Source organism: Musa acuminata, chromosome BXJ1-2, assembly GCF_036884655.1.
Source record: "Musa acuminata AAA Group cultivar baxijiao chromosome BXJ1-2, Cavendish_Baxijiao_AAA, whole genome shotgun sequence".
NCBI classification, from domain to species: Eukaryota; Viridiplantae; Streptophyta; class Magnoliopsida; order Zingiberales; family Musaceae; genus Musa; species Musa acuminata.
Window position 1 is genome coordinate 25,461,485 of NC_088328.1, and position 14,439 is coordinate 25,475,923.

The 14,439-nt window shown below is 45.3% G+C and overlaps 2 protein-coding genes across 2 annotated transcripts; both read left to right on the top strand.

The window, feature by feature from the left end:
- Nucleotides 1-1,595: 1,595 nt before the first annotated feature.
- On the top strand, nucleotides 1,596-5,665 carry LOC135582923 (eukaryotic translation initiation factor 4B3-like). Its single transcript, XM_065094542.1, has 2 exons — nucleotides 1,596-2,848; nucleotides 5,277-5,665. The coding sequence occupies exons 1-2, from the start codon at nucleotides 1,662-1,664 to the stop codon at nucleotides 5,311-5,313; spliced, it is 1,224 nt and encodes a 407-aa protein (XP_064950614.1). The 5' UTR covers nucleotides 1,596-1,661; the 3' UTR covers nucleotides 5,314-5,665.
- Nucleotides 5,666-11,123: 5,458 nt separating this feature from the next.
- LOC103975812 (pathogenesis-related thaumatin-like protein 3.5) lies at nucleotides 11,124-12,878 on the top strand. Its single transcript, XM_009390903.3, has 3 exons — nucleotides 11,124-11,276; nucleotides 11,414-12,113; nucleotides 12,205-12,878. The coding sequence occupies exons 1-3, from the start codon at nucleotides 11,228-11,230 to the stop codon at nucleotides 12,365-12,367; spliced, it is 912 nt and encodes a 303-aa protein (XP_009389178.1). The 5' UTR covers nucleotides 11,124-11,227; the 3' UTR covers nucleotides 12,368-12,878.
- The last annotated feature ends 1,561 nt before the right edge of the window (nucleotides 12,879-14,439 follow it).

The window sequence follows — 14,439 nt, forward strand, 5'->3', positions numbered from 1 at the left end:
GGGGTAGAGCAACTCGGTAGGGTGCGGGCACGCTATGCTCGGGGAGGCTTCTCAGGTTTGCTATCTGCTCTCGGGCTTCTCCCATCCCAACTTGTTCCCTGCTTGGCCTTTGTTGTATCGGGTTGGTTAGGGGAGCTACTAATTGCATGATCTGCGGAATGAGTGGGACGATCGTCTGCATCATTCCCGCCAAGGTTAGTACTTGCTTAGCCAGGCCGAGGAACGCCTCGAGTGAAACCACCGAGTGTCCTACGATATATCCAAGGAGAGAGAGCCCTGGATCATTGAACAGATGCCAGTAGCGATCCGACATTGGGGCCGGGATGCCCCTATCCCTAAGGACGGGGAGGGGCTAATCACCGAGTCTGAGAGGGGGGTGATCATCATGTAGTTCTCCCTCGGGATGAGCTCCTTTGGCGTGCTCCTATGACATCAGCACTCCTTTTAGCACCAAAAATGTTGGTGAACTGATGCACCGTAGCTAACGAGTTTGCACGGCTTAGTCCACGGGTCGATGTTGGGAGTTCGCGATCGATTGGCAGAAGCGCCGAAGCCGACTATGTCAGGAAGTCGGGATGCAGTGGCGTCCTCTGAGGGATGGTGTCTCTCGATTGGAGTGCTGGCTCTATCTTCCGGGAGAGCATCTCTCAGTCATGGCGATCGCGCTTCTCGGGGTGGCTGAGCTCCTACACAGAAGGCCCTCGTTAGGGGGTTTCCGACAGTGGCCCCTCGTTAAATAAGTTAGTGGTTGATTCCTCTTTTTCTTTTTCTCCCCCTGACCAGATGCTGATCAGGAGCTTCTATACTACTATGCAAGGATCGATCGTACGTTGGTTTGGCGCGGTGACTGATCCCTAAGGGGCGAGGTGGTACCTCCTGACCTGGCATGCGAGGGTCCCCCCTAGTACCGATATGGTAGGGGCGCGAGTGATGACATGGTTGGAGTTCAAAATATACCTTATCACTTATCACAAAGATACGACTGTTTCAAATTAACAAGAAGAACACCATAAGCTTTTAATCATGTTAGCAAGCTTAACGGGCCTGATGCGACTTCTCAGCTGCACACATGGTATGTAGGATTGGTCCACTCAAAACTTACTCTCATCAATGTATAATAATACCAAAGTATGCAATTCTATGAGCATTATGATTGTTGGCTCATTCTCTTATTATCATCATGTTCTTAATTCTTGGATCATTCCTTCTTGGTTGAGAATAAATATAGGAATCAGGGCGTAAATAATCTACGTTTTGAATCGCTAATGAGAAGACCTCGACCCAACGTGACCGGACGACATCATTAGCCCACAAACTTGAATAATGATGGGTTCATGTGAATTCCGTTGACCGTCTTTCATGGTTTGTTAGTCAACGCCGACACTCGGAATTATCGACTTCCATCACACCGGACGGCTCTGCGAACCGCCCACAGACGACAGCATGGGTGGGCTCCACGCATCACGGCCCTAACGCCGACTCTTCCCAACCCTGCGCACGGTTTCTTCCGGACCGCTCCTTTCCAGATTTCCTATCTTAGCCACCTTTTAATAAATTAATAAATAAATAGAAAATAAAGAAGGAAAGAAATAGGAACAAGTAACGCTTGGCCATTGCCACCACCGATCCATTGCTCGCGGAAAAGATCGAGAGCGAGAACGATGGCGGCTTCCGTGACGGCGTGGGCGAAACCGGGCGCGTGGGCGTTGGACGCCGAGGAGCACGAGGCGGTCATGGCCAAGAACGAAGACTCCTCCTCGGAGGCGCCGACGGAGCAGGAGCAAGACTTCCCCTCCCTCACCGCCGCCGCCGCCTCCAGGATCCCCAAGAAGAAGAAGAAGGCGCAGACTCTCTCCCTCGCCGAGTTCACCACGGGCAAGCCCGTATCCCACGGCGCCGCTGGCCGCCTATCCTCTTCCTCCTCCTTCTCCTCCAAGGGTCTCACCTCCGACGAGCTCCTCAACCTCCCCACCGGTCCCCGCGAGCGATCCGCTGAGGAGCTCGAGCGCTCCTCCTCCCGCGGCTTCGGCTATGGCTACGGCGCCCGCGGCCGGGCGTCCGGGGAGGACCCCAACCCCGCACGCTGGGGCTCGTCTAGGGTTTCGGACGAGCCGAGGAGGGGTGGGTTTGGCGGATCTGGCGATGGATCTAGCCGGGATCTGGAGCCGTCTCGCGCTGACGAGAACGACGACTGGGGGGCGGGCAAGAAGCCCTTGGTGCCGGAGAGGAGGGAGAGGGGAGGAGGAGGGGGGTTCTTTGACTCGCAGTCCCGGGCCGACGAATCGGACAGCTGGATCTCGAGCAAGAGCACTGCAGCGCCCCCGATCGGGCGGAGAATCGGTGGCGGCGGATTCGATGTGCCCAGGGCGAGGATGGGTGGTTTCGAGATGTTTAACAAGGAGGGATCCAACGGCGGTGGAGCCGACTCCGAACAATGGGGAAAGAAGAAGGATCTCCCGGATTCCGACACATGGAAGAGGGACGAGGAAAGAAGCAGCGGCGGCGGAAGGCGTAGGCTTGTGTTGCAGGCCCGCTCGCTGCCGTTGTCGAATGGAAACGATGGAGGGCAAGCCCAAGATCAGGAAAAAGAATCTACCGAGAAGAAGAGCAAGGGTTCGAATCCGTTTGGAGCAGCTCGTCCGCGAGAAGAGGTATTGGCGGAGAAGGGGCAGGATTGGAAGAAGATTGACGAGAAGCTGGAGGCCATGAAGATCCGTGATATCCCTCCTGAAAGGTCTTCTTTTGGCAAGAACGGAATTGGGGTGGCGAATGGGACTCGTAGGTCCCCTGAGAGCCGCACAGATAGGGCTTGGAGGAAGCCGGAGGCAGCTGAGGCTTCTCCTCAGAGGTCTGGTCCTTAATTCTTCTCCTTTCGGTTTGAAGTTAAAACTGTTTTGTTTGTGTGATATATAAATTTCTGATCATTAGAATCTTGCATGCAGCTCATTTTGCTGTAGTTTACTTACTATCTGATTTACCTTTGAAACAAGTATAGATGCGAGCATCATACGGATCTACTACTGTCACATATCATACACTTGCTTTGTGTATCATGTCTTGGTTGTAGGAAGCTAATGGATCAACACTTGCATGCCATTACCATAATGGCTCATTTATCCATGCTAACTAAAACCTAATTTGGTACTTCATTTAATTTCAACACATTTATCTTTTTCTCTGTAAGCAGTAACAATGTGGAGAATTTGCTAAGAATGCTTGTGGGCTTGTTGTTCACTGTAAATTGACACTTACATGCATATAGTTTCACATGAATGGGTTATTATGATTTGTATGTGTTATGCACCTTTATGTCTGTGTCTTGGGGGTCGGTACAGCTTGTTCTTGTCCTGAAAGTACAAGGTCATTCGAATGAGTGGGAGAGTGACGTCGGATCGGGAGGATGGCTCCGAGGTGAGGTCGAGTTGCGCTCGATCTATGCCGAGATCCTGCACGACAGGTCGGCGTCGTGGGGATTCCCGACTCTCCTTCGATGAAAAAGTTAGTAAGTGGAAAGGTGTGAATGGTCGATCCCCCTATCCCGAGATAGGGGATCAATATTTATACCTATGGGGATGGCTCGGGAGTACGACGGTTGATAATGGCCATTGGTACCTCACACGACGCAGTCATGTGGGCAATCGACCCGTACGTCCCATGCGGCGTGGGTCGGTCCGTCCGGAGTCCTGTGGTGCGGTATCGACTTGTACAGTCCCGTGCGGCACTGAGCCGGTCGGAGGGACGTCACCTGCCAGTTCCGCTTCCTTCCGTGTCGATCAGATGTCGGGTCATGTCCCATGTCGATTGCCAGCTGGCAACTCGAGGTTGATGCTGGAATATTCCCTATCAATATGGTATGTTGTTCACGTAGTAAGTAGTTCAGGGGAATTTGTGGTTCCTTCTTTGTTGCATGAAGTTAAACTAAACTGAACTTGTAAGTCAACCTATATCCAACTGATCTTGTGGGTATCAACACAATCCCCGACGTGTTGAAATCTGTCTTGGCTAGGATCTTTCACGAGCTCAAGAGAGTTGGCATCATCTTGATAGTCGGTCATGTTTTTTTCTCTCATCTTCATTAGGTCTTCTCAGCCTTGACAATGTCGGTGATTGGATCTGCATTAGTGATACATTTGGTTCCACTAATGGGTGATTTTCATCTTCGATGGAGACAAGCTTCTCCAAAGCTAATCTAAAAAATAAACTAAACTCATTAACTTTATTAATGCATAAAGAAAATAATGGTTCTTGTGTTTGCAAGCTTTTCAGTTGTAGGAGATTTGCTAATTTCATCATCCTACAAATTCCTATGATTTGATTGAAAAGATGCCTATTATTCAAGCTTCAAATGAAAGAAAGGTGTACTTAAGTACTTGAGTTCATTGTTTAGTTAACATACTAGTCTTTTAGTACTATGATTCGATTGTAAAAGTAAAGCATTTTTACATTAGCTTGCATATTATCTAGAACTTACTATCAAAAGAGTGGTGCAAGTATGCTTTTAAAATTCTATTTTAAGTATGCACATAATCTAGAAATGGCTGGATTAGGGTCAAATTGTTTGACTTTGGTGGATTCAAGTCAGGAGCTTTGTTTGTTCTGGATGATTTGAGAATTCTGAACTTAAGCCATGCATGGTTGTTCCAATATATCTCTAATCTCATGCACTCGATGAATAAGCATGAAATTTGATAATCTTACTTGATGTCCACACGAGCTTTGCTTGACTCTTTAATATAGCTTTGGTTGATTGAAAATTACTCGTTTGTTATGGTTCTGTCATCTTCCTTTTATGTTCAATGGTTCCTGTTTTGAGGCTCTCTGGAGAACTGCAGGAACTATTAGTCACCTGTTAATGAGCTGAACTTTTTTCCTTTCACTTAGACGCATGTTGTCTAGTCTTGGAGAGATTTTTTGACAAGGACTAATGGACTAAGAAATTCAAAGAACTTGGTTTTTTTTATTGAAGCTCATCCTGAGGATTTTATTTTGTAGCTGCATCATCATGTGCTTATTCTTGTGGTTCTACTTTTCTATGGTTTTAATGGTGTGTATAGATTGGTGGGAGTGAATGAGCAAAGATTGCAAACTTTTGTAAGTTTATGGAAATGCTTTTACTTGTATCCCAAATACACACGACTTGCATGTGCTTATCCACATACTCAGATAACTCTATACATCCACTTTGGGATAGCGGTTTTTTCCTTTGTGAAATAGCCTTTTCCAAGTGGCTGTTTACTTTGTTGATATCTTACTGTTTCTGGAATTATTCATTACAGGGAAGACAAGGCTGAGAACACAGTTCCTGAAAACTGAATTTATACAGGCGATGGCCTTAGGAGCAAAAGATTCATCAAACTTTTGGGCCATCTTATTTGTTGTCATCATGAGGGCATTGGTTTCTGGAATTCTTCAAAAGTCGACAGTTTTGGTAGACAAGTCAGTTAATTGATTGTTTTGTAGTGGAATGAGAATGGTGCATCTGGATCTCCAGTCATTACTGCATTTTTCTTGGGTTCTTGGTGCTTGGAGATTTTGTGTCAATTGACAGTCTGAAGATGTCATCTGTGTTGTTTAATTCTGAACTGCCATACAATATTGACATTTGTGTTGTTTAGGGAAACTTGATGCTACTGGATTCTGTTTCAATTATTATTTACTTGATGCATCTTATACTGTCATTTATCTGTTGGCTATGACGAGGTAACTTTGCTAAGCAGGGGCTTCATGCTTGTTATTAATAATTGGATCGTAACAAATACCAACTTGGTATCAAGTCAACAGTAGTCATGGGTTACACAAGGTGAAGATGGATATAGTTGATGTTGGTATGGATTTCTGATTCAATGTCTGTAAACAAATTAAAAAGCATTATATAGGGAATCTTTCTGCAAGTTGGATGAGTACTACTGTTGTTGAATGACCACCTTGCATAGATATACACTTGGGAGTGGAGGATTGATATGCCTCAATGAGCTGGTCGATCTCCTCATTTTTCCTTGCAATTGCATCTTCGGGTGATGCTACGCTACTGAATCCCAGCAGAAAACTTGAGGAAAAAATTATGGAATTTCTCCTGAGAACAGAAAAATTGTAGAGTGAGAATTAGCATCTACGCAACTTATGCTATCCTACAAACATGCTTGTTGTTGACATGAAGAAAACAAAGTTGCACAAGTCATCTTTTGTGTGGATATAGTTCAGGAGATGGATTTTCAAGGGGCTCCACGATTCGAGTAAATGATTGATGCCTTTCGTGGATTATGTACAACTAATTTGACCGGAATGAGCCCTTTATCTTATGTTTGGTTTATAATGATCTTAATTGTAATACTTCAAAACTTATTACCTATTCCTTGTGTAATAGAAAAGATAATGTCCAATCCATATATATATATGGTTGATGGTGTTTGGACGATATGACCTCTTTTCCAATAAAAATGGTTAAAAAAGGTTGACTTTTGATAACTGTTGATGTGGTGAGTATTATTTGGGATTGATGTGGGTGATAATCGAGTTAATATAATTTGATTTAGACTCATATTCCAAAAGAAGTTTCGAGTAGATTTTCGGTGTTGACTTGTAAAAAAATTGAGTTATGAGTTTTCGACGTGATTCCTTTTATGCTTAAATTGCTAAGTTATTATCGATAAATAGTGATAGATCTTTATAGTCTAGTGAGCCTTTTATGATTAGTCTAGTTGGAAGGAATATTTCTTGGTGTGGACGGAATATTCTAACGACATTTTATATCGGGTTGATGTCGTGGTTTGATTGTTAATTAGGGCTATGGTCTCCTCATGTGGATTACATTGTCATGTGTCGAGTCTTGATTAAGATGAATATTTTTTTAATCATTTGTCTACCCCCTTCCCCTCTTGAGGTGTATTTTGAAAGTTTTCTGTAATCACATATCGACACGATATGTTGGTTGTCAACTCTTTTGCTTGGGAATCGTATTTGTCCTATTAGATAGATCAACGAGTCTTACTAGGCAACTCATCATATAGCTTCCAACATTTGTCCCAAGGGAGTGCATCGGACAACTTTTGATGTTCAACTCGAGAAGGACGCATCAAACAACCTCCAAGACTTAGCTCACGAAGGATGTATTAAACCATATTTGATGCTTAGGCCAAAGAGGGTGCATTGGGTAAGCTCGAGGAAAGCATATCGAGCAATTTTTTTATGTTTAGTACAAGAAAGGTGCATCAAGCACATTTTGATGCTTAGTTCGAGAAGATCGCATTGAGTACACTTTGATGTTTAGCTCAAGAAGGGTACATTGGGCATATTTTGATACTTAGCCTGAGATGGACACATCAAGCACAATTTGATACTTAGTTGTAGAAGGAGACATCAACCTGGAGTATCGGACATATAGGCATTTCAAATACTCTAGGGTCAAGGCAGAATCATGATCATATAAGCCTTGTATGCAATGAATATCTCTTAGTATCGTCGGATATATCATTATCGGCTTTTTGAGGAGGAGGAAGTTAGGACCCTTCCCAACCGGACAAAACTTTAACTCCCCTAGCCACTAATTGGATGAGAGATTGGGACTCTCACGAGAAGGAGGAAGATATCTTCTTGACATGAGATTGAAATTTTCTAAGCACTTAATGTCACTTGATGCATTCTTGAGTTGAGCATCAAAAGTGTACCCGATGCCCTCCTCAAGTTGAGCATCAAAATATGCCTGATGCGTCCTTCTTGTGCTAAATATCAAAGCTTGATTGATGCAACAAATATGTTTTTCTTGAGCTAAATAACATAGGTTACCAGATACACCCTCTTTAGGCTAAGCATAAACTATTGTCCTTTTCAAATTAAGCATTAAAAGGTACATGATACATCATTTTTAGGTTAAGTATTGAAAGTTGTTTGATAAACCCTTCTTGGGTTAAGCATCTAATATTACCTGATGTATCCTCTTCGGGTTAAGTATAAGAGATTGTTCAATTCACTCTATCGGGTTGAGCATAGGAAGTCACCTAATGAGCTACCTAGTGAGACATTGACCTGCTTGATGGGCAGATCAAGACTTCTAAGCAAAGAAGCTAACGACCAACATGCCAAATCGATATATGGCTATATTTTCAGAACCCTATGAGAGAACTCTTGAAACACACCTTTGGGGAAGGAGGAGACAAATGATGAAAAAATATTCACTCCAATTGGGACTTGACATGTGGCAACTCAATCGATACGAGAAGATCAAGACTCTAGTCAACAACCAAGCCACATAAGCATTGACCCAATATAAAATATCTTTAGAATATTTCGGTCATACCATTGAATATTCCTTCCAATTAAACCAATCATAAAAGACCTACTAGATTATAATAATCAAGATCAGTTATTATTTATTCATAATATTTATTTTATTTTATTATTAATTTAAATATCGGAGGGATCATATTAAACTTCCATGGGACCTTGATATTTGTACGTGTTGATACCTTATTGAGAACTTAAGGTCCTTCCAAATATATCTTGAAAACTTAAAATGCACATGGTCCAAACCAAATCGGGCTAAACCCTAAACCGATATAAATCATTCGCCACAATCAACTATTCTCTAAAAGAGATTGGAAGGAAAACTCGGGTAGTTGTATACACTATGCATGACAAGCTTGTGTGGTGGTTCGAGTGGCAAAAGTAACATGGCACATGTGGGCCTTTTGTCTGTCGAAGGGTCACGCACGTGTAGTTAGGAGACGCAAAAGAAACATGACTTATCTCCAACCCACATACCACATGGGTAAGCACCAAGCTCAAGCTCTATACTCCTCCACACAGCAAATAGGCCACCGTCACCGCCTCATCCAAGCGCGTCGGCGTCGTGGCGGTGGCCCTCGGCCGGTGCCATCCCGCCCTGGCGGTATGTTGGACACCACATTAATTGGAAGTGGACACGAGGGGTGTTCGACGCTTTGTCTCACACACCTACCCGTGGCCTGTCGGACTCTCCTCGACAAGGTCCCGCCACTGGGATTCGCATCTCCGGTAGGTCGGCAGTCTCTTGCCTTAGCCGAACCCCATCCACCGCGTGGAGTATAGATATTGCTTACTGATGTACAGGCACTCATGCAGAAATCTGGTTGCTACTGGCTCCTAGTCACGGTAGTCCCAAAGGAAGTGGTCAGATCAGCAGGTACATTGTCAACCCTAAAGAAAAGTATTGCGGCCTTGCATTCTACCCATGCAATCTACAGGTGATGGAACTGCACCTGATCTCGTAGGAAATGTAATTAGAACATTCATGCTTGTGACTGCTCATATGAACAGCTTTTCTTGCCCATCTTATTTGACCATGCTCGTCAGCTTTTGATAAATGACTTTGTTTTCCGTTTGTATATCCTTTTGATAAGTCATGGATCGAGCTACCAATAAGTTGATAAGTATTCCTCCGCAAGTAGTCGAATTGGTTTTGCCAATGTTGAAATTAATGCTGATAAGGAGCTGACAAGCTATTTTGTCCATTGGATTCACAGAAATTAGAGAAGTGTTGTTATCTTTCTTGTAGACTGGTCAGATAAAGACATTGTTCTACTTTTTGCTATGGTACGAAGAATACTGAATGTTTCAAACCTTGAATCCTTTTCAGCTCAACTTCATGAGATGGCTATGGCCTCTGAAGATGTTGCTGAACCTGGTGAGTTGCCAACTGTGCTTTGAGGTCTAGAAGTAGCAAAGATATTATCTGCAGAGACAAATATGATCGTGAATTCTAGAGTGATGCAGTAGACCATGCTGCTGCCATTTCACAAGGTCATATAAACTGCATCTTAGAGCTTAATGTTGCAGAGAAGGACATTTGACTGCAGCCTTACCTATACATCTAGAGAAAAAGATAACAACGCCTAGAGGAGAAAAGAGAGAGATGTATACTGGTGTTTGTTTTCTTATGTGACTTTGGAGGGCCAATTTGGTGTCCGGTTAAAATGTCTTCGGTGGTGTGGACAATTGAAGTGGCAGGAGGCTGTAAAGGTTTCTATCTCAGTTTGCGTCCCTGACCTGCCTCCTTCAACTGAGTTCAAGCTCAAGATGCATGAACAAACTCAAGCAGCCTACACTGACAACAGTCAGTATCTGAGTTACTGTATATGTAAGAAAGGACACACCCCCAAGAAAACTGGAAAAGAGTCTTTGGAAGGATCAAATGCTTGCTCAAAAGGATTCCAAACTGGAAGTGTCTGTACTAACAGGAACGTTGAGTATGTGAAAAAGCTATTGAGGAGGGACATAGGCGTATTCAGTCTCATAAGATGGTCCCTGCAAGATAATTTGTTCTTTTGTCAGGAGGAAACATAGGATGCTTCTCAGCAGGATTCGGATCAATATTATCTATACCTACACGATTTAAGTGGATTTGACTTTTATGAAAAGCCTAATGACTTTATTGTGTCTAGAATTTATAGAACATGGCGCGATTGCATTTCACCCACCAAATTGCAAGTGTTTTTCTCATGTCACGGCTGAATGGACTCTCATTGGCAGACTTTTGCACCTGACCCAAACCCAATAGTCAAATCTCTTTCATCTGGTGATCTCTGATTGGCGCACCTTCCGGTCGTAGCGAAACATGGAGATTGCTTCCGCGGGCAAGATTGACATGTTGAATGCCGTCTTTGTTCGTAACCTAGGAAGTAGTCTTGGTCACCATAATTTTGGTGGTGTTAGTCGCAGGTGTTCGACGAAAAAGATCCATCGACGTGGAATTCCATCTTCTCGTTAGTGGTTTTTCTTATCCACATCGGATGATGAAGAACAACGAAGCTTCGAAGAAGCTCGTCTTGGTTCATCGTATCTAACTACTCTTAGAACTTTGAATTGTCTTATATTATCACACAATATATTAATTACGCATACTTCTTTCAATTTTGACTGCTCGAATTCACGCTTGACTCTTATCTTTTACCCATCAAGAGGTCTTCGATCTTTGAGCCCACACCGCCTTTGTCTTGGAACTCGACTCCGTTCGCCGACTCCAATTGCACCGTCATGGTTCGTAGCTGCGGTCGCAGACAAAACCATGAGTTCATGTGTCTCCTTGCCTTGATGCTACCAACCGTTGTGGGCCCCGCGGCCACTCCCGACCTTTTCTCTATATATATCGTACATCCCCCTGCCTGCAGAACTCCCCCCACTCCGGAGCCTGATATCTTCTCACTCCAAACGGTCCTGTCCCTTCCGAGGGTGTGAGGAGAATACACAGGCCGAAATGGCGAGACTCGTGTTCGTTCTCTCGTTCCTTCTCTTCTTGCTATCAGGTGACTCTCTCTTCATCTCTGTTGTTGTGCTCTGCTTTCTGTGTCTGTAACATTTGTGCTCTGTTTTTATGGTGCTAATTTGTTTCCCCTGTCGTGAATTCTATTGTGATAAGTGACATTCTGTGCTCTGCTTGCAGGGGCTATGGCTGCAACCTTCACCTTGACAAACAACTGCGAGTACACCGTATGGCCCGGCGTGCTTTCGAGCGCTGGCACGGCCCCGCTGTCCATAACGGGATTCGCGTTGCAGCAGGGCGAGTCCCGCAGCCTCGACGTGCCCGCTGCGTGGTCCGGCCGCTTCTGGGGCCGCACCCTCTGCGCCGCCGACGCCAGCGGCAAGTTCAGCTGCGGCACCGGCGACTGCGGGTCCGGCGCGGTGGAGTGCTCCGGCAGCGGTGCTGCCCCCCCCGCCACCCTCGCGGAGTTCACGCTCGACGGCAGCGGTGGGATGGACTTCTACGACGTCAGCCTCGTGGACGGATACAACCTGCCGATGCTGGTGGTGCCGCAGGGCGGCTCCGGCGGTGCCTGCAGCTCCACGGGCTGCCTGGTGGACCTTAATGGGGTCTGCCCGTCGGACCTCAAGGTGGTGCTCCCGACCTCCGAAGGGGGCAGCGAAAGCGTGGCGTGCCGGAGCGCGTGCGAGACCTTCGGGTCGCCGCAGTACTGCTGCAGTGGCGACTACGGGAACCCCAACACCTGCAAGCCGTCTTCCTACTCCCAGTTCTTCAAGAACGCGTGCCCCCGGGCGTACAGCTACGCCTATGACGACGCCACTTCCACTTTTACCTGCGCCTCCGCCAACTACCTCATCACCTTCTGCCCCAGCACCACGAGGTAGCTTAACCGTCTCTTCTCCCTTCATTCGCTCAACTACAGTATGTTGCTGGCTTCAACGTCTCAGATGTTTCATCATTGTAATTTACAGCCAGAAATCGTCGGACTCGAATCCGGAGGCGGCAGGCATTCCGTCGAGCAACAACAGTACCATGATCTACAGCAGCGAGGAAGTCAGCCACGCCACGCCCACGGTGCCGCGCGTGGCCGTCGCCCTTGCCCTCGCCGTTGTCGCCTTGTGTCTCGGCTTTTAGCGCGGCGGCCGCGCCGAGGCCACTGGCGGGCCCAGGGTTCACATGCCCTCTGCCACTTCTGGGACGCCTAAGACTACCACCAATCACATTGTAACGTAACCAGAGCGAGAAGGAGTGGGAGAGACGTTACCGGTGGGGACGCCAAGCTGCCATCCGTCTCCCATCGCTCAGTTCCCTCGTCCTCTCCAACGCTCACATAAGATCATGAACAACACTGGATCTCGCCTCATCTTGCTTGCCTCGTGATTGGAGTCGGCGATGAAGACCGGCTCTATCTTTACGCGAGTCTTGAAGCTGACATGCGTCGGAGCTGCTACTGCTTGCCTTCTAATCATCTTCTCAGCGGTTGGGTCATTCTTTGATCTCTCTAGTTAGCTTTTGGGTTATATTTTGGTTTATTTGAGTCGCTTTCCGGGATGGATGGGGACATCCTTACGGTAGGAATTATATGTTTTTCTTTCTTTGTTGCTAAGAACCATTAAAATATATTATTTATTAAGACGTTCACAAACATTTATCTATCTTGTCTTATGTACTCGAGTCGCAAACATTTCACCTCAAGTCCTCAGTCCTGCTTCAACAGATGCTCATGTTCATCTAACTGATCTATTAACTTTGCTGTGTGTGAATCACTAATATAAAAATCTAAAATATTTAAATATTTAAATATAAATTAAAAATAAATATATTAATCAGACTGATGATCCTTAATCCAAGTATTTGTCCATGAGAGACTAGATCTCGAATGTTCCACTTGTAATCTAAATTTAATATTATTCCATATGAAAAAGATAAAATTACATCCTCTCAAATGCTTCAATTCGTTTATCTGTCTTCAAACATGTCTTCATCTCCTTCAATCAGATCAGCATAAGTAACCTAAGATTATTGGGTCAATTGGTCAAGGCCAGTAGTAGTGGGGTAAATTATTCATGCCTCTTCCCTCCCAAGCCGATACGACCATTGAAACGTTCCGACGGCTTACATCATGGTCAAATGACGGTGGAGATCCGAGGCTAATAGCAGCAGAACGCTGTAGATAAGTTGGTGGCGGCTGCGGCCGAGTAGTATTCGTAAGCTTACTGTAACTCTTTGGATTGAAAGGGATGGCATGCCGACTAGGTCCACTATCACATTTGAAGAAAGCGTCGTCGAAAGGAAGGAAAGCGCAGCGACTGTTCTTGGTGCAATGAAGATAAGTGGCCACCTACCTCCCAATACTCCCCCTTGTCGGCTCAACTTCCATGCACCTCGTTGAAGTCAAGTGTGATGTGTGGAAAGCTCTCTTTCTTTTCTTTCTTTCCATGTCTCATCTACCTGTAATCCTTATCCAGGAAGAGACTGAACCCAAGGTGCATGATGAAATGCTGCAATAAAGGACCGCGGCGGAATAGGGAGATGGTTTTCATACGAGGACGATGCTGCATGGCGCACGGTGGGCAGGAATCGACGAAATGGAATCTCCTGTCATCCCGGCAGCTTTACACCGTATCCATGACGAGCCCACGTCGAACATGGCGACTCGAGGGATCAAACACATATGCATGCGCGAGTGATGTTTAAAGTTGATGTGACACAGTACGCGGTAGTGTGCCTTTGATTCGCTATGGTGCGATGCCAATCACACGTTCATTGCTAATTAACTAATGATGGCGCTTGATGAGATGTGACTAGCGATGGCAAGCGAGCTACAGTTCTTTCGATTACACACGTCTAGGTTGGGTGTGGATAGAAGAATGAGTAATTGAATGATTAGCCATATTAAAATCGACAAGCTGAATGGCAGATCTGTAGATTGGTAGTGGAATTTGCTAATATTCGTGTCGATTACTTTCTTGTTGGGGCTTCAGAGAAATAATGTGCTGATGGAGTTGGAGTTCACTTAGACTATGCGGGCCAGGCTAAACGACGGCCCACCCATTACGGCCCATTTACTTTGGAACGTTCGAGAGAAGTTTATTACATAATGGGGGTTTTCGGGTTTGGAAATAACTAATTTGCCCCATAAATCAGATGGGTTTACTAATCTTGATGGGTTTAATCGGAGATAAAATATTTTATTCAAATATTAT

Excerpts from the sequence above, each read along its gene's own strand:
- LOC135582923 (XM_065094542.1), top strand. The coding sequence starts at position 1,662 with ATGGCGGCTTCCGTGACGGCGTGGGCGAAACCGGGCGCGTGGGCGTTG. Across the intron at positions 2,849-5,276 it reads GCTGAGGCTTCTCCTCAGAG|GGAAGACAAGGCTGAGAACA; the intron begins GTCTGGTCCTTA and ends TATTCATTACAG.
- LOC103975812 (XM_009390903.3), top strand. The coding sequence starts at position 11,228 with ATGGCGAGACTCGTGTTCGTTCTCTCGTTCCTTCTCTTCTTGCTATCA. Across the intron at positions 11,277-11,413 it reads CCTTCTCTTCTTGCTATCAG|GGGCTATGGCTGCAACCTTC; the intron begins GTGACTCTCTCT and ends CTCTGCTTGCAG. Across the intron at positions 12,114-12,204 it reads TTCTGCCCCAGCACCACGAG|CCAGAAATCGTCGGACTCGA; the intron begins GTAGCTTAACCG and ends TGTAATTTACAG.